This window comes from Bison bison, unplaced genomic scaffold (genome assembly GCF_000754665.1).
Source record: "Bison bison bison isolate TAMUID 2011002044 unplaced genomic scaffold, Bison_UMD1.0 scf7180017864180, whole genome shotgun sequence".
Taxonomy (NCBI): Eukaryota; Metazoa; Chordata; class Mammalia; order Artiodactyla; family Bovidae; genus Bison; species Bison bison.
The window spans coordinates 14937603-14964123 of record NW_011494752.1 but is presented as its reverse complement, the minus strand read 5'-3'; the positions used below and the strand labels follow the sequence as shown (position 1 = coordinate 14964123).

At 48.1% G+C, this 26521-nt stretch overlaps 1 protein-coding gene and 1 long non-coding RNA gene across 6 annotated transcripts in view; one reads left to right on the top strand and one right to left on the bottom strand.

Moving 5' to 3' along the window:
• The window catches only part of PIK3R6 (phosphoinositide-3-kinase, regulatory subunit 6), a 48623-nt gene extending 28521 nt beyond the window's left edge, over positions 1–20102 (bottom strand). For all 5 annotated transcript variants that reach the window (XM_010843024.1, XM_010843022.1, XM_010843025.1 and 2 more), the window contains exons 1-2: positions 19989–20102; positions 9745–9848 (exon numbers count right to left, since the gene is read on the bottom strand). In XM_010843024.1, the coding sequence (XP_010841326.1) occupies positions 9745–9757 (13 nt within the window). In that variant the 5' untranslated portion in view covers positions 9758–9848; positions 19989–20102. The remainder of the gene's footprint in view (positions 1–9744; positions 9849–19988) is intronic.
• On the top strand, positions 5624–9509 carry LOC104990729. The gene is made up of 2 exons (XR_825544.1): positions 5624–6115; positions 9061–9509. It is a non-coding gene; the product is annotated as an uncharacterized LOC104990729 (long non-coding RNA).
• Positions 20103–26521: the final 6419 nt, after the last annotated feature.

Sequence of the window (26521 nt, the reverse complement as noted above, 5' to 3'; positions counted from 1 at the left end):
GCCCCAGCCTTATCCTCCCCCACAACCTCCTCTTTCCCTGAGAATGTCCTTAGCCTCTTCTTCAAGCCTCAAAAGGAGCCCAGAAGCAATCAACTTAGAGCTGGCAGCCTGCATCCTGGCCAGGGCTGGAAAACAGCCTTTTGATCAGCATGTTTGTGTTCTTTGTACAACCAGAGTATCTCAGGGTGAGGTATATATACTGCCAGAGATATGTGGGACAATCCCACTTGTTTCTTTTTGGTCCCACCATGAGGCATGCGGGATCTTAGTTCCCTTACCAGGGATCAAACCCTGTCCCCTGCAGTGGAAGCGCAGAGCCTTAACCACTGGACTGCCAGGAAAGTCCCATGAGACACTTTTCAGTGGTACACAGGTGATCCCCAAATCTGAGAAACTGTGCGCTAATTTTAATATATAGAAAAAATATGTAACTAGTTCCTCAACTAGTATGAAGAGGCTAAAATTTCAAGTCAACTTAAAGAAATACACCCCACTCCAGTACTCTTGCCTGGAAAATCCCATGGGCGGAGGAGCCTGATAGGCTGCTGTCCATGGAGTCGCTCGGAGTTGGACACGACTGAGCGACTTCACTTTCAGTTTCACTTTCATGCATTGGAGAAGGACATGGCAACTCACTCCAGTGTTCTTGCCTGGAGAATCCCAGGGACGGGGGAGCCTGGTGGGCTGCCGTCTCTGGGGTCGCACAGAGTCGGACACGACTAAAGTGACTTAGCAGTAGCAGTAAAGAAATACATGAGATAAATGGCAGGAGGTGACAAAGACTCCCTCCCTGACCAAACTCGGGATCCTCGAAGCCTTGTTCTCTGCTAGGCTCTCAGCACAGCCCCTGTCCTGTCCCTGGCCTCCCAGCTCAGTTTTAGAATGAGTCCTTCTGCCAGTCATTCGAGAAGCCCCGGCTCAATTATCAAATTCTCTATTCCCCACCTTTGATGGGTAACTCCTCAACCTGCCTCCAGCAAGAGTCCTGTTAGGACCATCTATCGAGAATCCCCCAGCCCTGAGGTCCTTTGTTAGTAAATAGTTTTCCACCCACCAACCTCTCCCTCTGTTTGTTGACTGCAAATCCCCTTACGTCTTTGCCTTATTTAGAGCTGAGCCTCATCCCCCTCCTCTATTGCAATCATCTTGAATAAAGTCTTCCTTAGGGCTTTTTTTTTAATACATATATAATTTTACTTATTAATTTTTGGCTGTGCTGGGCCTTCCTTGTTGCTGTGGGCTTTTCTCCAGTTGTGGCGACCAGGGGGCTAGTCTCTGGTTGCAGAGCACGGCCTCTAGGGTGTGCGGCTTCAGTACTTGGCGGCGTGCAGGCTTGGGAGCTGCAGACTCAAGGGCTCCAGAGCGCAGGCTCAGTAGTTGTGACACTCAGGCATGGTTGCTCCTTTGGCACGTGGGATCTTCCCGGACCAGAAATTGAACCCCAGTCTCCTGCACTGGCAGGTGGATTCTTTGCCACTGAGCCACCAGGGAAGCCCGTTAGGATTTTAACAAGTGTCAAGAATTTTTTTTTTTCCCTTTAACAGCAGTGTGCTGACATGGCAAAACTCTGGAGATGGTAACTGACATTTGGAAAGTGTGGTAGCTGTGAAAATGCACCTAACTCATCTCCCACTACAAGGAGTTTAAGGGATCCAGGAGCTTGGGGCTGTCGGGCTGTGAAATCCATCACTTTCCAGCCAATACAGACAGCAGCAGGGATTCTAAAGCCAGCTCATCCTCAGGAACCTTTGTGGACGGTTGACTCTGGTTCAGGGGTTCCCCAGCCTGTGGTCAGTCTAGCACATTTCCACCCAGCCCTTCTTCCCTTTCTCCTTCTTTCAGTGTTGGGCTTGCCCCACAGTCTGAGCGCTCACTCCTCCAGCCCTCACCGGCTCCCTGTCCGTTTTCTGTCCCACAGGTGTTTCCCCACATGAAGCCTTGCATGTTCAATCTTGTCTCCACTGTCTGCTTCTTGGAGGATCGGGACCAACACAGGAAGTACGGCAGACACTCCCTGTGCCATCAATTCCCCTTTAAAATCAGCTCCAACCAAGGGGAGTGCTGTCTCAGGTTGTCAGTGCAGTCTCCGGTTGTCAGTACAAACCACACACCACCACAGGTTCCGCTTTTGCCTGAGCTGTCAGGAAACTTACAGCCACATGGAGGCCCTGCCTCAAAAACCTGCTCATCTCAAGAGATGGAGATTTCTTTCCTTTACTCCTTTGGGGGTGCTCCTGCTTTACAAACATATATTTTAATCTCCTCGGGTTCCTTTGAAAGTAGGTAGGAATGGCATTGAAACATGTAAAATATCATGTATGAAATGAGATGCCAGTCCAGGTTCAATGCACGATACTGGATGCTTGGGGCTAGTGCACTGGGACGACCCAGAGGGATGGTATGGGGAGGGAGGAGGGTTCAGGATGGGGAACACATGTATACCTGTGGCAGACTCATTTTGATATTTGGCAAAACTAATACAATTATGTAAAGTTTAAAAATAAAATAAAATTAAAAAAAAATTTAAAAAAAAATCAAAAAAAAAAAAAAAGAAAGTAGGTAGGACGAAGGTGTGAAAGTGAAAGTGTTAGGTACTCAGCTGTGTCCGACTCTTGGAGACCTCATGGACTGTATGTAGCCCACCAGGCTCCTCTGTCTGTGGAATTCTCCAGGCAAGCATAGTGGAGTGGGTAGCCATGCCCTGCTTCAGGGGATCTTCCTGACCAAGGGATCAAACCCAGGTCTCCCGCATTGATGGCGGGCTTTTTGCCATCTGAGCCACCAGGGTAGTTAAAGAGGACAAATCTAAAAACCCAGCAGGTTGTAGCCCAGAAGTCAGAGTTTGTTTAGGTCAAGGCACCCCATGCTGTCACAGTCATGGACCCGCTCTTCTGTGACTCTGGCGTGGACCCTTGCAAGCCTGGGGTCGCCCAGCATCTCTGACACTCTCACTTTCCTCTGGCCTCTCACTCACCCCCCTGCCCAGGGCAGGGGGTCTGAGTCTCCTTTGGGCTCAGAGCAGGAAGTGGGCAGGTATTCCAGTCCACATTAGCCCACCCGGCCACTCTGCTGGGCAGTGCAGCATCTCCCCAAACTGGCAAGGAAATTATTTCGCCTGGCAAGAAGGCTTGTCCCAAGCAGTCCTTCCATCTACCTAGTTCCACCTGGCATGAAGATGGATGAGTTAATGCAGGATGAGTTAAGCTTCCCACGGTGGCTCAGTGGTAAAGAATCTGCCTGCAATGCAAGAGACCATGGTTTGATCCCTGGGTCGGGAAGATCCCCTGGAGAAGGTAATGGCAATCCACTCCAGTATTCTGGCCTGGGAAATTCCAAGGAGCCTGGTGGGCTACAGTCCATGGGTCGGGGCCAGTGTGGGGGGGTCCCAAAGAGTCAGACATGACTGAAGTGCTGAGCACAGGGTGTGTTATTTTAAAAATATGCCACGTTCTATCTCTTCTTTCTTCCCTCTCCCCACCACCCCAACATGGACCACACAAGAGACTTAAAACTGTGATATTAATAATTGTGTTTTCCTCACTCATTAAAAGCATAGCCAAACCTTTGTCTTTGGAGCCTTAGGTTCCCCTGCTGTTTTGCACAGGGAGTTATGTTTTTATGTTTCAAAGAAAAATAGAGAAGTTTAAAAAAAGAAAAAACAAACTCTGCCAGTAGCCCCGGGAGAAAACCCCTAAATAAACCCTGTTTTCGAAAGTCTGGGCAGCCGGAACAAACTCAGGCTTTGGTCCACATCTGGTTTGCAGACATGTCTTGTTTGGGCTTGCAGAGTGTCTTTGGGGAAAAAAATTGAACTAGCTCCCAACATTTACAAATGAGGAGATTTTGCATGAAAGCTCGAATTCCTGGCATCTCTGGAAAGTCTGTCAACACTGGGCATGCATTCTTCCCCCAGGTGCCAGTGACAGGGGCTGGGGAGCAGCTGCCCTCCTGAGAGAGGGCATGGCTCCTTCAGGGCTTCAGAGCGGTCACTCTCCTTGTTTCCCTTACTTACATCCTTTCCTCGGCCCCTTGGCCTTGAGACCCCTGGCTGTCTGATCGAGACAATCACGCTGGATTGTCTCAGAGGGATGGGTTGAAGGCTGCTGCTTTTTGTTAAAAAGAAGACTGGCATATAGATGTCAACACTACTGTCTCAATTCGACCCATCCTCTCCTTCCCCCGCTGTGCCCACAAGTCCACTTTCTACATGTGTGTCTCTATTCCGGCCCTGCCAACAGGTTCATCAGCACCATTCTTCTAGATTCCATATATATGCGTTAATATATGATACTTGTTTTTCTCTTTCTGACTCACTTCACTCCATATGACAGACTCTACTAGGTTCATCCACATCACTACAGATAACCCAATTTCATTTCATTTCATTAAAAAATGGCTGAGCAATATTCTACTGTATATATGTGCCGCAACTGCTGTATCCATTAATCTGTTGATGGATATCTAGGTTGCGTCCCTGTCCTGGCTATTGTAAATAGTGCTCCCATGAACACTGGGGTACCTGTATCTTTTTGAATTATACACTACCGTGTTTAAAAACAGATAGCCAGTGAGAATCTACTGTATAACACAGGGAGCTCAACTTGGTACTCTGTGATGACCTAAAAGGGTGGGATGGGGGGCGGTGGAGGGGAGACTTAAAAGCAAGGGGGATGTCATGTATACTTACATCTGATTCATGCTGTACAGAAGAAACTAACTCAACACTATAAAGCAATTATTCTCCAATTTAAAAAAAAAAGAGAGAGAAAGTGGCAATTTGAGGGTAGGAGGTCAGATTCTCCAAGACTGTGAGGGCACAAGGGTTGTGGGGACCCCAGGAAGGAGGAAAACCAGGGCTGGCTGGGACAAAGCTGATGGGTGGTGGCAGAGATCTCAGATGGGGGGAGCTAAGCACTAAACTCTGTGCACCTGAGTGCCACTGGTGTGGTCTCCTGGGCCACCTTGGCCAGGGTGCAGGAATGTCCCCAGAGGAGCCCCTTGTCTCCTGATGGACCACACAAGCCTGACCAGACTGTTCTGGGGGCTGCAGCCACCGTGGACTGAAGACATTCAGATGTTTCCATCATCCAGACTTTGTGACCTCTGGGCTTCTCACAGGATACCAAAGAGCTGGGGGTGGTGCCCCGAGTGAATGACACAGGAATCTGTCCTGACCTCGGAAAACTAGAGCTGGAAGCTGGACTGCAGTTGATTAAGCCCACAAAAGTATTTCTCATGCCTCAAATATCTCAGGGTCATCATTCTTCTTTATCTTTTTTTGGCCCTGCTGCTGCTAAGTCGCTTCAGTCGTATCTGACTCTGTGTGACCCCATAGATGGCAGCCCACCAGGCTCTGCCATCCCTGGGATTCTCCAGGCAAGAACACTGGAGTGGGTTGCCATTTCCTCCTCCAATGCATGAAAGTGAAAAGTGAAAGTGAAAATGAAGTCGTGTCCGACTCTAGCGACCCCATGGACTGCAGCCTACCAGGCTCCTCCATCCATGGGACTTTCCAGGCAAGAGTACTGGAGTCGGGTACCATTGCCTTCTCGGTTTTTGGCCCTACCACACAGTATATGGGATCTTAGTCCCCTAATCAGGGATTGAACCCATTTCCCCTGAATCTCTGCATTGGAAGCACAGAGTCTTAACCACTAGACCACCATGGGACTCCCTCTGACATCATTCTTGATCCGGGACAGCCACTAAATAAACAACATTCCTTATCCTCCCCTCCACTCAGGAGTAGGATATAACTATCAGGTATCCAGATTACTATTCATACCTAACATTTAAATAGCACTTGAAAGGTAGACACATAGAAAGTCTTGTGTAGGTGTAGCAAGACAATGGTACATGTTAAACCAATTTGATTTTTGTCATGGCTAGATGAGAAGACTACATTTCCCAGACTCCCTTGTGGTGGCTCAATGGGGGTCATGTGACTGAGTTCTGGCCAATGGCATGCGGTGGAAGTGGTATGTAGCATTTTCAGGTGTGGCCATAAAACCCTCTGTCCTGTCCTCCATGAGCTTGGAAGAAATGATGATGGTCCCTAAGAGGAAAGAAATCTCAGTCCCTGAAAGACTGTAGCCCGTATTGAGGAGCCACCTGGGTAAGAAATAAGCATTTCTTGTGTTGATCCACGGACACTGAGGTCATTTATTATAGCAGCTACTGTTCTCTGACTCGGGGACATACAAAATGTTCTCTGGTGTGTTGGGTTCACTGGGTTCTGGGCAGAGCCCTGTGAGTTCGGCAGAATAAATACTGTTCTCCCTGTTTTGCGCAATCTAGAGGGACAGACCTGACCCTTGCCTCTGTCACCTCTCCAACCACAGAAGGTCAGACCCAGATGGGCCCTGGAGCTGACTCTTTTCCCATTTCACAGATGAGGAAATGAGGCTCAGAGGGGAGAGGTGATTTTTGCAAGGTCACAGAGCTGCTGGAGCAGAGCTTTCTCTTTGCCAATTGCTCTTCCTTTAAAGCTGTCATCTTATGTGCGACCATTCACCTCTTCACTGGGGAAAAGAAGAGGGTGTACCCGGGTGAAACCGTGGGCATGTGTCTACCTATGTGTGCCTGGGGCTTGAATGCACAAATAAACCCCCCTGATGAAGTTGCCTGAAAAAAATTTCCCATAGGATCTCCCTGGTGGTCCAATGGTTAAGAATCCATGCTTCTACTGCAGGGGGCTTGGCCCTTGGTCGACTCTTGGGTTTGACCCTTGGTTGGGGAACTAAGATCCCGAGTACCATGCAGCATGGCCAAAAAATTAAAAAAAGAAAAAAGAAAAGAAGGTGGAGAGACGAACCACACACATGCATACACACCGGTTCCCAGCTCTCCAACCAGCGTAGATGTTATCACAGCTAAAGAGACAATAGGGAGGAAGGAAAGGAGAAGAAAAGCTGACAGGGTCCTGACCGCAGCGGGACCCCCTAGTCTGGGGTCTGCTCCTCAATTTCCGGCCATTCAAAGCTGACCTAGGACTTGGCAGTGCCAGCTCTCTGTTGCCCTGTAATCCTAAGACAATCAAATCTTTCCCCAACCTACTCTTGGATGTTGTCTTTTCACCTAGTTCCCAACCTCGGCTGCACATTAGAAGTACCTGGAGAGCTTTCAAAATTGCCAATGCACAGTCCACCCCAAACCAAAAAAATCAGATATCTGAGGGTGGGGACTAATAATCAATTTTTTAAAATAGCTCCCCAGGAGACTGTAATGTACAGGATTACAGAATTAACCTAATTCTAATGAGAATCGCTGTCTTAGTCTGGAGATCTGATAACTGATCTGTAAGGGAAGGAATGAAATGACAAGATGCTCAGAGTTCACAGAGGACAATCATCCCTGAATTCAGAATGAAGGTCCCGACTTCCCTGGTGGTTCAGTGATTAAGAATCTGCCTTGCAATGCAAGGGAGCTGGGTTCGATCCCTGGTCAGGGAACTAAGAACCCACATGCTGTGGGACAACCAAGCACACAAGATCCAGAGCTTGCAGGCCACAAGGAAGGATCCCACATGGTGCAACACAGAATGAAGCTCCCAGGGTCAGGATGGTCAGGGGTCAAAGCTGCCCCCCCTGCAGGGGAAGCTCGGAGTCTTAACCACTGGACCACAGGGAAGCCCCTCAGTTGTTCACTGACATTTATGTGCTTAGCATCCAGATGCGCCACTGACTGGAGTAACAGTTAATGCTCCTCTTCCATCCTGTGCCTGACCTCCGCCTTCCCTGCATGCGGAATAAAGGCTCAGATGGTTCTGAAAAGGTTTGCAATCTTGCCCCTGTTCTCAGGAATGACAAAACAGCAATACCTTTGGTGCCCTTGAAACACTGCTCTTTTGCCCTCAAAATAAACATCTTCCTTTTCTGGAGCCCCTCTTCTTGACCCTAGGATGAGAGGACTCTGAGGACTGTAAAAAGGTGGAGCAATATAAACAAACAACTGTAATTTGGGAAGTCAGCCAGGACAACTGCAGTCCTAGTCGGGATGAGAAAACTCTTCCGCGCTCCCAGACAAGCATCCTAATTTGGGGATGTTTCTCTCACCCACTGAACTTTGGGAGGGTGGGGGCCATCTGTCGCATCTTTGAGAGTGGATGCTGGTGGTCCTGCCTGCCCAGGAGCCTTCTTTACTCACTGTAATCTCAGTGAGACTGGCCTTGGAGTGGCACAGAACCAAGCTGGCCAACAGGCTCTCCTCGCCCTCTGGGTGACCCTTGTGTGGATGATGGACTGGAGTGAAGAAAACCTCCCTTTTCCTATCCCGGTGGCAGATCCACTCTGTTCCTTGTCTTTACTGCTGCCTGGTGCTTCAGTCGTTCCTTCCATGCTCCGCTATATTTTTGAAAATTAAATGAATCATATGGGTTTCTATTGCTTGTATCCAAAGAAAGTTTATCAGTACACCTCTCTTCTTAAAACACAGCATGGTGGGTCTTAACTGTAATTCAAGTGAATGCAAAGTAAGTTGAAATATTTTGAAATATTTAGGAGACTTTCACAGTGCTCCGCTACCCCTATCCTCCCAGCCCAAACCCCAGCTGGTTAAAGACAACCAGGAATACTGAGACACCAAGATTCACTGGTGAGGCTTCTTCTCATTGGGGGGTTCACTGATTGAAGCTTCTTCTCAATGGGTGATTCACTGGTTGAAGCTCTTCTCATTGGGGGAGTCATGGTTTGAAGCGTCTTCTGATTGGGTAAAGCTCTCCGAGGGTAAGCAGGGTGTGGAAAGGTTACTTGTCTTGGAAATGACAACAAGCTGGTAGCTGTGCCTGCCTCAGGGTGTCCCCTACCATTCCCCGAGACAGGGATCTTCAATGACAGTAGAGTCTATGCCTGGTGGTGGGAGGAGTGGTTTCTCACTTGCTGGACGAACATTAGTTGATGTACATCTTAGTTGATGTCATCTCTGCTTGTTATCCCAGGGGCAGGGAGAAGAGTCTGGGTCTTGGAATTAGCCAGGCGTAGGTTCCAATCCTAGCTCTGCCACCAACCAGCTGTGTAGGTTCCAGCAAATTACCTAACCTCTCTGAGCCTGTTTCTCTTTCAGTAAAATGAGGACAATTGTACTGATATCCCTACTTCGCAGAATCCTTCTGATGTTTGCATGAGGCAGCCCACAGTGAAGTCATTCACAGTCTGGACGCTGGAGCTAGATTGCTGGGTTCAAATCCTGATTGCTGTTGTTCAGTTGCTAAGTCATGTCCGACTCTTTGCAACTCCATGCACTGCAGCACGCAAGGCTTCCCTGTCCTTTACTGTCTCCCAGAATTTTCTCAAACTCATGTTCATTGAGTCAGTGATGCCACCGTCTCAAATCCTGATTGGATCACATACTATCTGTGTGTCCTCTCTCACTTTCCTCTTCTGTAAAATGAAGGCAATAATGCTGTCTGTCTCTCAACAAGTTAATATTTGTTGGGTGCTGTTTCCACTACTTGATATATTGTAAGTGCCATGGAGATTTTTGTTAAATAAATGCAAGTATTTGGCAATACATACTGGCTTTTACTGTCATTACTCCCAGTGTCCAGCTGAGTGATCTGCCAGCAGCTGGGACTCATACAAGTGCGTGGATGTCCATCTCTCAACTATGTTGTCACATTTGGGCAGCTGAGTGGGGATCTCCCAGCCGGGCTGGGTGGAGGGTGGCCTTGCCAGCCCTTGGGGCTTTCTCACCTTCAAGAGGGGCCTCCTCCACCCTGCAGACCCCTCTCCCCCCTGCCATACTGACCTGAGCTCTCCATGGGAGCCTGGGGTGTGTGTAAGAGGAGGATGTGGTTGTCTCAGGCAGCAGAATGGAAAGTAAATTGGTTGTTTTTCTGCAAAGAGGTGGTTCTGCAAAATAAGAGACAGTGTAAGTGGTGAGAAAGTGCAGAAAGTCTGTGTGTGGAATGGAAAGGAGACCAGGGGACCAAGGCTTCTCCCACATGGAAGGGGCGTCTAGATTTATTTAAGAAGTGCTTCTATGATGCTTGCTACGTGCCAGGTACTCTTCTAAAAATTTAAAAACTGTCAACTCTTCACTCTCAGTGTTTTGTTTGTTTTTGGTCACACTGTTTGGCCTGTGAGACCTTAGTTCCCTGACCAGGGATCGAACCCAGGCCCCACCCACCCACCCCGGCAGTGGAAGTGCAGAGTCTTAACCACTAAACCTCCAGGGGAGTTCAAACTATCCATTCTTTAATATTAACCTGATGCTGTTGCTGTTCAGTTGCCAAGTCATGTCCAGCTCTTTGCGACCCCATGGACCATGGCACCCAAGGCTTCCCTGTCCTTCACTATCTCCTACAGTTTGCTCAAACTCATGTCCATCAAGTCGGTGATGCCATCCAACCATCCTCATCCTCTGTCACCCCCTTCTCCTGCCCTCAATCTTTCCCAGCATCAGGGTCTTTTCCAATGAGTCAGGTAGGTACTCTTTTCTCCCCATTCTACAAATGGGGGAATTGAAGCACCGAGGTTAAATATCGATTAAGGTCAGATAGTAAGTCAAAGAATGAGCACTTGAACTCCGACCATCTGGCTTGAGAGCTCAAGCCCTCCATCATGACCACAAGCTGCCCCACTGGGACCCCAGAGTGAGGGACTCCCAGAGTTAGCTTCCCAGAGCAATATACTCCCCAAGTGAGAAGCAGAGGAACTCTGAAAGGATCGGGACAGCTAATCAAGAGAGAAAAAAGAGACAGTATTAGGAATGATGAACATCACATAAGACATTGATTATACAAAGAAAGCCCTGAATCCTCGATATCACACAGTTTTCTTGGAAAATAAAAATAAATCAAAAGGTTCTAGAAGACTCGGAGAAACTGCTTATATTGGTAACCAGTGAGGAAACAGAGAAAGCCCTCAAAGAACTAGCTCTTAAAAAGTGATATCTGGCTCAGATGGCTCCTCTGATAAGTCATCTCAAATATGCAGAGCAAAGCAAAAAACTGTTCCAAAGCATAGAGAAAGAAGAAGAGATTCTCTGAAGAAGGCAGCCTCCCCTTGATATGAAAATCTAATGAGGATAGTTTACAAAAATAGAGGAAACACTTTGCATCCACTGGGATAGCTATTTTAAAAAATAAATACAACAGAAAATAACAAGTGTTGGCAAGGGTGTGGAGAAATGAGAACTTGGGTTCATGGCTGGCTGGAATGTAAAACTGAGCACCTGCCATGGAAAACAGTAAGGCGATTCCTCAGAAAGTTAAACAGAGATTCACTGTATGGTTTACCAGGAATTCCACTCCTAGGTAAACACCCAAAAGAATTGCAAATAGGGACTAACAGATATTTGTACACCAATGTTCATAGCACCATTATTTAAACATTGCCAAAAGGTGGAAAGACTCCCAAGTGTTCACACAAGAGGTGGTGTATGCAGAAAATTATGCAGCCTTAAAAAAGAATGAAATTCTGATACATGCTGCAATGTAGCATGGAACATCATGCTAAATGAAATAAGTCAGACACACAAGGACAAATATTATATGATTCCACTTACATGACGCATCTAAATAGGCAAATTCACAAAGACAAAATATAATGGAGGTGACTGGGGGCTGAGGGGAGGCAGGAATGGGGAGTTACTGTTTAATGGGCACAGAGTTTCTATTTGGGATGATGAAAAGCTTCTGAAAATGGATAGTAGTCATGATTGTACAATATTGTAAATGTACTTAATGCCATGGAATTGTACACTTTAAGGTAGTTAAAATGGGTGAATTTCATGATATGTATAATTTTACCACAACAGAAAAAATATATCTGGCTCACTTATAAATACAGATGTAAAATTATAAAATAAATATCAAAGAGTTGAATTCAAAGTATTGAAATTATAATGTATTATGAATAATTTTCAGTTGAGTTAGTTCAGTTCAGTTCAATTGCTCAGTCGTGTCCAGCTCTTTGCGACCCCATGGATCGCAGCATGCCAGGCCTCCCTGTACATCACCAACTCCTGGAGTTTACTCAGACTCACGTCCATCGAGTCAGTGATGCCATCCAGCCACTAATCCTCTGTCGTCCCCTTCTCCTCCTGCCCCCAATCCCTCCCAGCATCAGAGTCTTTTCCAATGAGTCAACTCTTCGCATGAGATGGCCAAAGTACTGGAGTTTCAGCTTTAGCATCATTCCTTCCAAAGAAATCCCAGGGCTGATCTCCTTCAGAATGGACTGGTTGGATCTCCTTGAATAATTTTAGTCTAATGATAATCATGGATGTGAGAGTTGGACTATAAAGAAAGCTGAGCACTGAAGAATTGATGCTTTTGAACTGTGGTGTTGGAGAAGACTCTTGAGTCCCTTGGACTGCAAGGAGATCTAACCAGTCCATCCTAAAGGAAGTCAATCCTGAATATTCATTGGAAGGACTGACACTGAAGCTGAAACTCCAATACTTTGGCCACCTGATGTGAAGAATTGACTCCTTAGAAAAGACCCTGATTCTGGGAAAGATTGAAAGCAGGAGGAGAAGGGGACAACAGAGGATGAGATGGTTTGATGGCATCATCGACTCTATGGACATGAGTTTGAGTAAGCTCTGGGAGTTGGTGAAGGGAAGCCTGGGGTACTGCAGTCCATGGGGTCGCAAAGAGTCGGACATGACTTAGCAACTGAACTGAATTGAATGATAATCATCAAAATGAATGCAAAACTGTGACAAACCATTGGCAGAGATTAGAGAAATGAGTAATATCAACTATTGGGGAGGACATGAAAAATTTGTTCTGTCATATTCAGCTGGAAAGAATGGAAATTGGGGGACTTCCCTGGTGGTCTAGTGGTTGGGAATCTGCCTGCCAATGCAGGGGACATGGGTTTGATTCCTGGTCTGGGAAGAATCCACATGCCATGGGGCAACTAAACCCGTGTGCTACAACAAGAGAGGCAACTGCAATGAGAAGTCCGTACACCACAGTGAAGAGTAGCCACAGCTCGAGAAAACCCTCATCAGCAATGAAGCCCCAGCACAATAAAAATAAATAAATAAAAACAAACTTGAAAAAAAGCTAACCGACAAAGACCTGCTGTATAGCACAGGGAACTGAATTCAATATTATATTTTATTATTATACTATATATATGCAGAGTAATGTATATGTACTATATTATATTATTATAACCATGTAATAACATATAAGGGAAAAGGATCTGAAAAAGAATAAATAAATATATGCATATATTTGTTCTTGAAAGTGAAAGTGTTAGTCACTTAGTCATGTCTGACTCTTTGCGACCCCATGGACTGTAGCCCACCAGACTCCTCTGTCCATTGGATTCTCTAGGCAAGAATACTAGAGTGGGTAGCCATTCCCTTCCCCAGGGGATCTTTTCGGGACCCAGGGATTGAGTCCAGTTCTCCTACATGGCAGGCGGATTCTTGACCATCTGAGCCACCAGGGAAGCCCTATATATTTATTCATATATATATATATACACACACACACACACATAAACTGAATTGCTATGCTGTACACCTGAAACTTACACGACATTGTAAATCAGCTCTACTTGTAAAGCTGTGGATGATCTGGGTTGATTTTTAACATTTATGTATTTATTTGGTTATGTGCGTCTTTGCTGACGCTCAGGCTTTCTCTAGTTGTGGCAAGCAGTGACTACTCTTGGTTGTGGTGCTCGGGCTTCTCACTGAGGCGGCCTCTCTTGTGTAGCATGAGCTCTAGGGCTTGTGGGCTTCAGTAGCTGTAGCACATGGGCTCAGTAGTTGTGGTTCACAGGCTTAGCTGCCCTGTGGCGCGTGGAATCTTCCCGGACCAGGGATCGAACCTGTGTCCCCTGCACTGGCAGGTGGATTCTTATCCACTGTACCACTACAGAAGCCCTGGGCTGATTTTTTTTCTTTAAAGTAAAATTCTAAGAAGCTTCAACAGTCACTGTCAGAAAGCCTGCTTATTCATTCTTCATTCACTCGCTTACTCATCAAACATTTATCTGGTGTCCATATATATTTGTGTGGGACCTGGGGATTCTCTGTGCCACCCCCTTGTTCCTCTGAGGGGACCTGTGTAATCTGTTTCCTGTTCTTTGGGCTGCTGACCACACCCGTGTCGGGCAGAGCCCTTGGGGTCAAGTCTGCATCAGACAGGAAATATGCAGAACCCAGGTCATTTCTTGGAACGAATCAACATTGCATTTGCTTCAGTTCAGGGTGATGTGAACTTCTCAGGAAATAAGCTTGCCCTTTTAGGCACCTGAACATGCCTCTGAGGTGTTCTGGATGAATGTCATGGGAGCTGATTGCATGCACTAGGCTGTAACACGGTGAAGATTTCAGGGGCTGTTGGCAGCTAATGGAAGTCTCCATCCCACACTGAAAGGCTTCTTTTCTCTGGTGTGAATGCTATTTCAGCAGTGGGCTTAGAACATCTATTTTGGCTGCTCCGAGGCCAAAGGATGTTCCTCCCTAGCTCCTGGCAGTAATTCTAGGGGCTGAGATCGCTGAGTAAACCAAAGTGCACCTATGGAACACTATCCACATGGCGGAAATTGTGCCAGGCCCTAGTGTTTAGAGATAAATAAATGAGACACGGTTTCTTACCCTTAGGAGCTGAGGGTCTACTTGTCCGTGACTTCTTACTGACTGCGGTGTGACCCTACTCGTCACATTCTCAGTCCACAACTGGCACACTGATCGCGCAACAAGCATGAGAACACATTTATTTCACAGAGACCGAGGGCAGTTATCAGTGAGTCATTAATAAATAATAAGTGGTCTGTGCTAATTTCATCATTTCTGAGCATGCATCCCACGAAGGAGACTATAGCTCAGCTGTATTAGTGAAGAATGATTACCTCACCTTTTTCTTATCCCCGTCACCTTTCTCCATGCCTCATCTTTTAAAATTATGCATCTACATGTCTGTTTATTTTTTGGCTGCAATGGGTCTTTGTTGCTGTGCACGGGCTTTTTCTAGTTACAACAAGCAGAGCCTACCCTCTAGTTGCCATGCAATAGGGTTACATCCCGATAAGCTCATTGTTGGAGCTTCCCTGGTGGCGCAGATGCTAAAGACTCTGCCCGCCATGTGGGAGACCCAGGTTCGATTCCTAGGCCAGGACAATCCCCTGGAGAAGGGAAAGGCACCCCACTCCAGTATTCTTGCCTGAAAAATCCCATGGACAGAGGAGCCTGGGTAGCTTCAGTCCATGGGGTCGCAAAGGGTCAGACACGACTGAGCAACTAACACACACAAACCCATCGTAGGTTGAAAATATCTTATGTTGAAATGCACTGAACACTTCTACCCGTACAGGACATCACAGCTTGGCCCCGCCCACCTTAAACATGCGCAGAACTGTTCCATGAGCCTACAGTTGGGCAAAACCACCTAACACAAAGCCTATCTGCTAGTGAAGTGCTGACGATCTCGTGTAACGGACTGAACACTGTAATGAAAGTGAGAAACAGAATGCTTGTCTGGATGCGGACTGGTTGTGAGTGTACTAGTTGTTGAGCCCTGTGATCATGCGGCTGGCTAGGAACTGCCCTGCCAGCAGCACGAGACAGGATCATACCCCATACGCTAGCTCAGGAAAAGATCAAAAATTGAAGCATGGTTTCGACTCAGTGCACCTTGCCTTCCCACCACTGTAAGGTCGAAAAACCTTAAGTCCAACCATTGTAAGCTGGGGACTGTCCACTTCCACCCAGGCTCCAGTTCTAAGAGAGAAGAGTTCATTACAGACGTGCCTGATGTGAGCTGGGCGTTGGAGTTGCCCCGAGGTGCCATGTGAGTCATTCGATAAACGTTTATGGTACACCTCCCTACTCCTCTGTAGCCCCTGACTCACTATATGGTGACTGTCAGGCACTCATGTGAAGACAACACAGGGTCCCCGTCTCCAAACCATTCTTAGGTTAGGGAGTGGAAACCAGTCTATTTGGCACGGTTGGCATGACAGACGGCACAGGTCACAGAGATGAGGCTGATGCTCAGAATCCTGGTAAAGAGACAGCCTTCTGGTTGGAAGGGGGACCTGGATGGAGTGGTCACCCTCTGTGGGAGGGACTGGCCTCGGGCTCCGTCTTGGACTGTGGCTCTTTTCATGCATCGCTGACCATGCAAATGGCACATCCGAGCTCAGCTCGCAAGCCCCTGCCCTCTCCCCGTTCTCCCAATCACAGCAAGAATATGACACCGTAGGATAGAAACACACCAGCCTTGGCCACCAATCCGGAAGATTCCCAGCAGCGGGTACCAAGAGCATGGGAAGTGGCTAGGGGGTAAATTCCAACAACCTGGGAGCATCCCCAAGGTCACAGCACCGTGGCCTCTCACCCCGCCGTGGCCTCTCACCTCCACCCCAACTCCCAGCCTGAGCTACTCGCTCCTCGTCTCACTTGCTCTATATGACAGAGCCTTATCTGTCCTACAGATTCAAGTGAGGAGAACCAGGTTTTTCTCTGAAGATCAGATAAGTGGATGGATTCATTCATTCACACGATGAGTATTTTTTGAGCCTCTCCTAAGTGTCCGATGCTACTCCAGGTCCTGGAGATGTGGTAGTAAGTTAAAAGTAGACAAACACCTGCTCGCATAAAACTTGTACTACCTGTGGGTTTGTTGGTGGGGGGGAGGTGGTTTAGTCGCTAAGTCATGTCCCCATGCCTCTTGCGACTCCATGGATTGGGAACCTACCAGGCTGCTTGTCTATGGGATTCTCCAGACAAGAATACTGGAGTGGGATGCCATCTCCTTCTCCAGGGGATCTGCCTGACCGAGGATTCGAACCCAGGTTTCCTGCACTGCAGGCAGATTCTTTACCAACTGATCTACAAGAGAAGCCCTATGTGTGTGTGTGTGGGGGGGGCGGGGGTTGCAGACAAAAATGCCATAATTAAGTTGTGTATTAATTATACAGCTGAAAGGTGCTAAAGAAATATGGCTGAGAATGTGATCATGAGGTTCCAGTGACTGGGGTGCAGTATGAAAAGGTCTCCCCAAGGAGGTGACCTCTGAGTAGAAGCCTGCAGGAGGAAGGGAGCAATCCGGGCAAAGTCTGCAGAAAACATGTTCCAAACGAAGAGAATGGCCAGCCAAGCACTGAGGAGGGGGTGCTGGAGGCATTTCAGGGGACAGTGCAGCCGGGGTGCAGTCAGTAGGAGAACCCTGGCAGGCAATCCTCCATGGGTTTGTGCCCACCTCGTGAGCATTTGTTCCAGATCACTTCTTCAAGATCTGTATCACAGACAACCTTGGAACAGAGAGCCTGCCCTCCCCAGGGCCAAGAACAGATTTCTTTGCCACCAGTGGAATAGAGACAATGTTTCCTTCCAGGGCAGAGGTGGCAGGTTTGCTGGCAGCCCACCCTTCCCTCCCCTGCCCCCAGTGAACACTGGGGGTTTCCTAAGCTCCAGGCTCCTCAGCGGTGATGCACAGCAACCTCTTGGGGCCGCCTCTTTGCTCTCCCAGGGGATTTGAGGGCAGGACAAGCTCATGCTGCTGGTTTCACTGTGAGTGATAAAGATGTGCGACTCTGGAGTCTTGTGTTTTCTGCCAGCGACCATAAAACTGTGGAGACTAACTTGATCGTGGTTGTTGTTGTCTAGGCACTAAGTCGTGTCCAACTCTTTACAGCCCCTTGGATTGTAGACCACCAAGCTTCTCTGTCCATGGTATTTCCCCGGCAAGAATACTGGAGTGGGTTGCCATTTCCTTCTCCAGGGGATCTTCCTGACCCAGGAATCGAACCCGTTTCTCCTGCATTGTATTCTTTACCATTGAGCCACGTGGGACACCTCAACTTGTTAGTTATCAGTAGGGTAAATCTTAGACCCTTACAGCTCTTGTCAGAGGGATGGGACCAGAGACAAAGAATTAACAGGTGGCTGAATGAATCGGGATTCAGAGGACAGTCCTCCTTAAACACAGAACATTAGCAAGGAACAGTCCTCAGGGAGGGTGCAAATGCACAGCTATTCACTGCCCCGGCGGGTAACACAGGCCACAGAACCAGAGATGGCTCCATGACACACAGCAAGAAGCGGATGGGACCCTATCGGCAGCAGCTGTTGCTCATTCATTCTGTGCAGGAGATTGTGGGAAAGACTTCTTGGCCAGAGGAAGGGCTGCAGACAGCAGGACTGAGAGGGTCTGAGGTGGCCAGGCTCTGGGTCACTGTTTCACCATGAAGTTTACAGCTGATGCCCTGCTTACCCTGGCCTCCCACCCCAACTGCTGGCTCCTGGGCCAGACTATTCAGCCAGGAAAAGCCACCACCCAGCCCACCTATGCCACCCCCTGGGAAGAAAGGCATGGAACTTCCCAGGAACATACTTCTGCCCCCTCCTGTCCTCTGCCTGCTGTTCTAGCACAGAGAGGGGACCATCCCATCGTGGAGCCACTTCCCTCTCCTCCCACCCACGCTCCCTCCTGCCCCCAGGGTATCTGGCAGATGCCATCTCCAGGGCTTGGATTTTTTCTCTCCATAGACACAGACTTGCCAGGCAACACACCCAGTTCTTTGATTTAAAGCATGTGATTAGCGGGGGTGGAAAGGCAGAGCTTGGGGTTCCGAGGGGACCCCGTCAACCCTCATCCCACGAGGCCCCACTGGGCTTTCCAGATTCCCAAGGGCTTTATTTCCCAGCTGTCCCCGAGGACTGGGCAGGCCTGTTTCCTTTGTTGTGTCTGCCCCTGACTGCAAAGGAAACACCTGGATGTGAGAGAGCCAATCTAGGAGGCAGGAGAGCATTGTTCCTGGGGGCAGGGAGCCTAGGAGGAAGGTGATGGGCCTGGATACAGACCAGGAAGGCCTGAGGACCAGGTGGCCACCAGCCAGCCTGGCATTCATGCCCACCCTGGGAGCCGAGGAGGTAACAGAGGGGAGCCACAGAGTGTTGGGGCAGGTAGCATTGGGCGCTAGACTGCTGGGTACCAAATCTCTTTGTTGCTATGGCAATGTGTTGCTTAGAGCCGTTGTGCCTCAGTTTCTCTATCTTTAAATGAGACTTAATAATAGCACCTGACTCACAGGGTTTCTGTGAGGACTCAAAATGATGATATTCAAAAGCCACTTATTTACAGATAAATAAACAGGACAGGCCCCTGCTGGTTGGTCCTCCACAAACGCATGCATTAGCAGCCAAACTGAACCGCTAGCTGTTCTTTCCTGCCATCACACTACCTTCCTCCTCTGTGTTTGCAGTTTCTCCCCCTCACCGAGATGCCTGCAGTCTCATCTCTGCACACCAACCCTCTGTCTGCCTCAAGGCCCTGTTGACATTTTGAGCAGAACCTTCCCTGACCCCAGCCCTGGGGGGCTCTCTCCACTTGAGCCCACACCTCACTCTGCCAGGGGCCCTGGCACCTATTAATTTCTGTGTTGGTCATGCACAGTCAGGTCTCAACCCCACGCCAGCTGGGCCTCTCCGTGTGTGTGTGTGTGTGTGTGTGTGTGTGTGTGTGTGCAGAGAGTAACCAAGACCTGGGACAGACAGGGACAGATGATGTCCCAGGAGGGACGCAGACGGGGGCCCAGAAGTTTCTCTCGGAGTCCTGCATCTTGCTTCTCCACTCTACAATCTTTGGCAAGATGCTCCATCCCTCTAAGCCTCTGTCTCCTGACCTATAAATGGGCAGTATTAACACATATCCAGCCTTCCTCCAATCGCCTGTAGGAATCCAACAGGCTAACGAATGTGCTCTGCAGCACCAGGGAGGAATAATTAGTCCTTCATTATGGGCATTTACAGGATCTGGAGAAGAAAGGAGAGGTCTTCTCACAGGTCCTGCATCCTTTCTTCTTGTGAAAATGGGTTGAGTAATCTTAACCTGGCAGAGCAGTCCTAGTAGCCACCATACCTGGGTGACCTGTCTCAGAAATGCCGGGCGTGTGTTCATAAGGGCTGGGGATGTCTCGGCCCCTCGTGGGCTCCCCTTCCAACATCCTGCCTCCGGGACCCTCCATCTGCTCCTCCCAGATCCCTCCCTGGAGACTCTGCCCCCAGCCAGCACCTACCTTGACTCAGCAGTAATTCAGCGGCCCACAGTCTTGCCCAGGGAGGCCACCAGTCCCGGATGATGGGTGTCTCTGCAGCCTCTAGCCCTGCAGAGAAAAGCCCAGTGTCACAAAGGCCTGGCTCTGTCCCCTCCCCTTCCTTCCCCTTCCCCATGGCCCTCGAAGCTCCTCCCAGAGCACATCCTGCTGTGAGGTCTCTTTCTAGAGAAGTGTCTGTGGTCAGCCACAGCCACTGGACCTTTTTTTTTTTGGCTGTGCTACAAGGCATGCAGTATCTTAGTTCCCCAACCATGGATCGAACCCGCACCTCCTGCAGCGGAAGTGTGGAGTCTTAACCACTGGACTCCCAGGGAAGTTCCACTGACATTCTTTATTCTGATCAGGTGGGAGGTGGCACCTCCCGGGGGCCCCCTCTGGTGCTGGCTGGATGCAGGGAGCTGAGGATTCTTTCTGGAGCTCCAAACACACCAAGCACCTCCCACCCCAGACATTGCTGGCTAAATGCCCCCAAGCTTCTACAGCTCAGCTGGTACAAACCCAGTTCATCATTTCACCCTTGAAACCCACTTCCTTGCTGCTCATCTCAGAACCAGAAACCTGGATGTCACTTTTTACACCTCCTTCTCCCTCACCTGTTACACCTCAATGGCACCAAGTCTTATCACTGTCTCATGAATTGTCCCCCTTTTTCCCATCCCCATGGCAGTCATGAGGTCATTATCATCTTTCTCCTAAATTATTACGACCCCTTGCTGTCTACCTGCCTCCACCTCACAGCTGAAGGTCTCTTTCTTAGAGTAGATATGAATATGATCCTGTTACACCTTTGTTACAACCCCCGATAGCACCCTATTACTTTCAAGAGAACAGCAAAATTCCTTCACTTGATTTGCAAGGAATGATCTGGTCCTTGGATGGCATCACTGACTTGATGGACATGAGTCTCAGTGAACTCCGGGAGTTGGTGATGGACAGGGAGGCCTGGCGTGCTGCGATTCATGGGGTCACAAAGAGTTGGACACGACTGAACGACTGATCTGATCTGATCTGATCTGGTCCTTCCTTGATCCCCAACCTCGGGCTTTATCCTCTTGCTCTGACACCTCCCAGGAGTCCTGAATGACTGTAGTTCCTTAAAGATCCAGGCCATCTCCCACCTCCAGGCCTTCATGTGGGCAGTGGGATTATCTTCTCAACCCTTCTCCTGCCTCACTCCTAACCATCCTTCCTTCAGAACAGAAGTGGGAAAAACAGGTCAGAGAGGCAGGAGGAGAAGTGGAGTGTGATGGAAGCAGGAGCGAGGACAGTGTCAAGGACATGACAGTCAATGGTGTCCAAGCCTGCACAGAGGACATGGATGCAGAGCAGGAAGAATTATCTGCTGACCGTGGTGATTAGGAGAGAGCAGTGCTGGGGAGCAGATCGCCTCCAAGGCGATGCACTCACTAGTTTGTCGTATTCTTTCTTCTTCTCACATTTGTAAGCCAAGCAATATTTAGGGGCCTCTCCAACACATTTCTAGACCTTTGAAAAACAACTCAGAGACTCTGTGCTGTCATCAGATTTGGCCTAATGGCTAAATGGCTCTGGAGAGAGGCAGATTGCTGACCCCATGAACGCCTGGATTCAGCTGTGCTTGAAACCCTGAGGCCTAGATCTTCTCTTAATTGTTCAACTATGTGATCCGATAAATGGCCCCTTCCTTTTCCGTTAAGACTGTTTGCATTCGGTTTCTGTTACTTGGGTTTCTCCTTTGCAACCAAAGGAGAAGTCATTGACCTTTCTCTGAAAGGGCTGAGTGGGTTGGTTCCATCTTTTCATTTTGGAGAAGAGGCCATTTGAAAAAAAAAAAGACCAGAAATTTAAACCATCTGCTCTATAGCTCAGCTTCTCTTTTATAGTTATTTCTTTTAAAAATTTTTTTTATTTATTTGGCTGCAGAATCTAGTTTACTGACCAGGGATCAAACCTGGGCTCCCTGCATTGAGAGCAAAAAGTCTAAGCCACTGGACCACCAGGGAAGTCCCTTATAGCCTCCTCTTTTCTGTCCCACTCATGTGAGTGGATTCCCAATTTTATCAAGCATCTGTGTATTCTTAGTATTCACATGTCTGCCTTATCCCTCAGCCCTCCCCCAATAAGTTCTGAGGAAGAAGCAGCTAGGTCTTATTCATTATTCTCTCCATCACAAGATAAGAGAATGTGGAGAGATAGTTGAGCTCAGTAAATAAAACAACTGGATCAAGGAATGAAGGAGGGAATAAATGGGTGAAGTGAAAAAGTTCAGGACAAGACAAAGGGCCAAGAACGGAGCCCTCGCAGGTTCGGCACTCAGCAGCTGGCAGTGTGGCCATCGCGGGCAGCGCCTTCTCATTATCAGCTCTGGCCTAACTGATCGGAAATCACAAGTTGATGTCAGCCTCCTGTGGCTGCTCCACTCCTCTTATCATGGGCTGCTGTCTCTGCAACTACCCCGGGCGTGGTGGCCACCAAAGGGGCTGCTTGGTGACTGTGGACAGCCCCGGAGCTGCCCCCTGCAAGGATCAGCTGAGGCGCCCTCATTTTGAATTTATTGTCATTTATTTATTTTGGCCACTCCGTGTGGCATGTGGAAATCTTAATTGCGCAACCAAAGATGGAACCTGTGCCCCCTGCAGTGGAAGTCGGATTCTTAACCACTGGACCAAGAGGGATGTCCCTTGCAACCTTATTGTGAGGGCATGCAGCCGAGGGCCAGCCAGGGACAAAGAGAGAGTGAAAAGGAGGTGCAAGGATGAAGGACTGAGACCCCTAGGTGCCCCCAGCTCACCATATGTACCATCAGCAAGGTAGGTGGCACTGCCTCTCTGGTTGATCCTAGTGGCTCCCTGTCGCTCTAGGGTTTGTTTAACCTGGGCTTTTCAGGCCGTCTGTTGCCAACTTCCCTGTCTGCACCAGTCTCCCAGGAACAGCCCCCAGCAAGACTGTGGAGCCTTTTACCAAGGTCACAGGACAAAAATCTCTACAATTAACCAAGCCTTATAGCAACTGCTGCCACAAGCCTCTTGATCTAAACCAGCCAATTCCCTGACTTCACAGGTAAAATATCTACCCTATAATCCTGACCAATCTGGTGGCTTAGTGGTAAAGAATCCACCTGCAATGCAGGAGACAAGACGTGGAGATGCGAGTTCTGTCCCTGGCTTAGGAAGATCCCCTGCAGGAGGAAATGGCAACCCACTCCAGTATTCTCGCCTGGACAATCCCATGGACAGAGGAGCCTGGCGGGCTACAGTCCATGGAGTCACAAAGAGTCGGCACTCAGGCACGCACATAGCATCCTCACCTAACACCATCCTTTCAGTAGGAATTTTCTTTCTCTTGTGGCTATAAAATTGGCTACTGGCCTGCGAAAGGAGCCATCCCGCTGTTTTGACCGCATCTCCCGTTCTAATAAACTCTATTCTCCTCTCCTTCTGCCTCATGTCTGGAAATTCTTTTCTAACCCATGCACAGACCACATGATCCATCAGCATCAGAATCCAGAGAGCTAGGGTTCCCTGCACTTACTTACTGCTCTGGCTTCCGGATCATCGGTGAGCTAAGGGCAGCAAAGACGCTCTGGATGGTGGGTGCCCAAGATACACAAGCCGAGGCTCACTGTCGTGGCTCCTCCAGCCACAGCCATGATGGCTTCGCCCAGGCTCCTGTATCCCTCTACATTCCTGGGAGTGTGGAAGTCTGCTCACTAACTCACTTGGGGCTGCCAAGTTACTTAGCTTTCCGGCAGAGAATCCACCATTTCTGTTCCATCCTTATTCCTCTTTCCAAGCCCCTATATTCAGAAAAATACTGGCCTATTTTCCTGTCTATTACAAAGCAAATGAAACTTTTAATTTTTAAACAAATTAAAATCCTCTTGTAACTGTGGCGGCAGATAGATGAGTGCTGGGATGAGGACACTCTGGAACACCATGGTATGGGAGTCCAGTAAGAATTGTTAACATTTGCTCTGGAGACAGGAAACCCAGGGCCATCTGTGTGTTCCTCCAGCCCCACCTTCTGTGGGAACTGTTTCTGGGATCATTCAGTAACCGATGCAGAATCCATCATCTCATTGAGTTTTCTAAGGAATTCACTCACAAAAAATCCTAAAAGGCAATGTAGATTTTCCTGAAGATTACATTGGGAGGATGGAAAAAAAGTCGATATTAATCATCTCTTAACAAGCTATCTAAAAATCTTCCATGAGAGACTTCCCTGGTGGGCCAGTGGGACTCCATGCTCCCAGTGCAGGGGGCCCGGGTTTGATCCCTGGTCAGGGAACTGGCTCCCATATGCCACAACTAAGACCTGGCACAGCCGAATTAAAAACAAACAGGCAAAAAAAACATCTAAACTTAAAAAAAATTTTTTTCGGTGGATATTTCTTTTGTCCAGATGCCTTCTTCCAGGCCGTGCTATGGAGCCAATAGAGTTCTTTTTGTTCTCTTTTCTCCCCAGGTGATCCCAACTCACTAACTCCTGACTCCTTCCACCCAGAGTTTTTCACAAACATCTCAAAGTCCTCTTGAAGTGCCTTCAGAGCACCTCAACTCCATTCTAATCCTTATCCCCCAGTTTTTATACCCCGAACTCATTAACAACAACCCAAAAATCAAATGGTTCTCTGGTTGGTAGGACCTATTCTTAGAAAGCTGAGAGAAGTAATAAACCAGAAGATAGCTGTTATAGAAATATGCAATCACTTAATGAGTTAGGACAATTACGGCAAACTTCACTTTAAAGGCTCATGCAGGGATTTCCCTGGTGGTCCAGTGGCTAAGACGTCATGCTCCCAGTGCAGGGGACACTGGCTCAATCCCTGGTCAGGCAACAGGGAGCTAAGATCCTGCATGCTGCACAGTGTGGCCAAAGTAAATAAATAAAATAAAGAGATGTTATCGTGGAAAACAAAACTTTTTTAAAACAGGCTCACGTACCTGGCAAGTGGTGGGACTTGAACCAGAAACATCTAGTCCAGGGAGTTCACTGTGGGCCCACAGAGAGGACCCGCAGGCTGAGCCAGCCTGAAGCCTGGCCTGTGCTCCTTGCTCTCGACTCTACTCAAGGGAGACTGAGGCATTGGCAAGGCTGCTCTCCTGGTGGGCACTTCTGCTTCTAGTGAATTCCCTCTGGCACTCACACCGGTGGCCCAGGGAAGCAGGGGCAGCAGAACGTCAGGCTCTAAACCAGGGTTTCACAGGCGTGATTCCTGGACCAGCAGCATCAGAGGCATCTGTTAGTAACTTGTTAGTAACTTGAACTGTCTGGTGTGGGTGTGTAAAAGGAGGAACAGTACACGTATTGGGAATTTTCCAGACTTCACTTCCAGCAGTGTTGTTCTGTGGGGTGTGTGAGAACCCAGACTTAGGGCTAATGGGGTGACAACTGAAGGAAGCAGATATGCTTTTATCTTTTTTTTTTTTAATCTAGTCACTTACCCTTTCAGGCATTCTTATATGGGGGGAGAAGGAATTTTATTTTATTTATTTTTGGCCAGGCATCATGTGGGATCTTAGTTCTCTCATCAGAGATTAAGCCCGCACCTCTGGCATTGGAAGTACAGAGTCTTAAACACTGGACTTCAGGAGAAATCCCGGAATTTTTATTTTAAACACCATTAACTTTTTAAAAAATTTTAGTGTTTAAAAATTGCTCAAACAATTCACAAATATGTTTTCATTGTAAAAACAAACATTATACTGCAGTATACATATATATTTATATTATATATATTAAATTAAATATATACAAATTTATGTTAAATATATAATATAAATGTATTATTTATGTTTAATATATAAACTATATATTGTATATACACATATACATTATAGAATTAAAAAGTGAGCCTTCTCTTCCTCCTTCCCAGCTTCTTTTCCCTCTCCATTCAGTGATCACCGTTTTCCATAGCTTGGAGTAATTTATACAAATTGTTTTTCGACTTGCTTTGTTTCTTAGAAATTATTATTAGTATCTAAGGACCAACCACATTCTTTTCTTAAATGTCCATATTTTCTGGACTAGTAACACATTTAAATGGATCAAGACCGGAAAGACACAGGGCTTCCCTGGTGGCTCGTGGTAAAGAATCTGCCTGCCAATGCAGAAGACACATAAGAGGAGATGCGGGTTCCATCCCTGGGTGGGGAAAATCCCCTGGAGGAGGGTATGGCAACCCATTCCAGTATTCTTGCCTGGAGAATCCCATGGACAGAGGGGCCTGGCAGGTTACAATCCATGGGGTTGCAGAGCCAGACCTGACTGAAGCAATAGCACGCACACACGCCAGTGCAGGAGACCCAGGTTCGGTCCCCGGTCTGGGAGGATCCCACATGCCTTGGAGCAGCTATTGAGCCTGTGCTCTGGAGCCTGGGAACCACAACTACTGAGGCCATGAGCCCCAGAGCCCATGCTCCGCAGCAAGAGGCACCACCGCAATGTGCAGCCTGCGCACCGCAACTAGAGATTAATTCCTGTTCTCTGCAACCAGGGAAAAGCCGGCGCAGCGA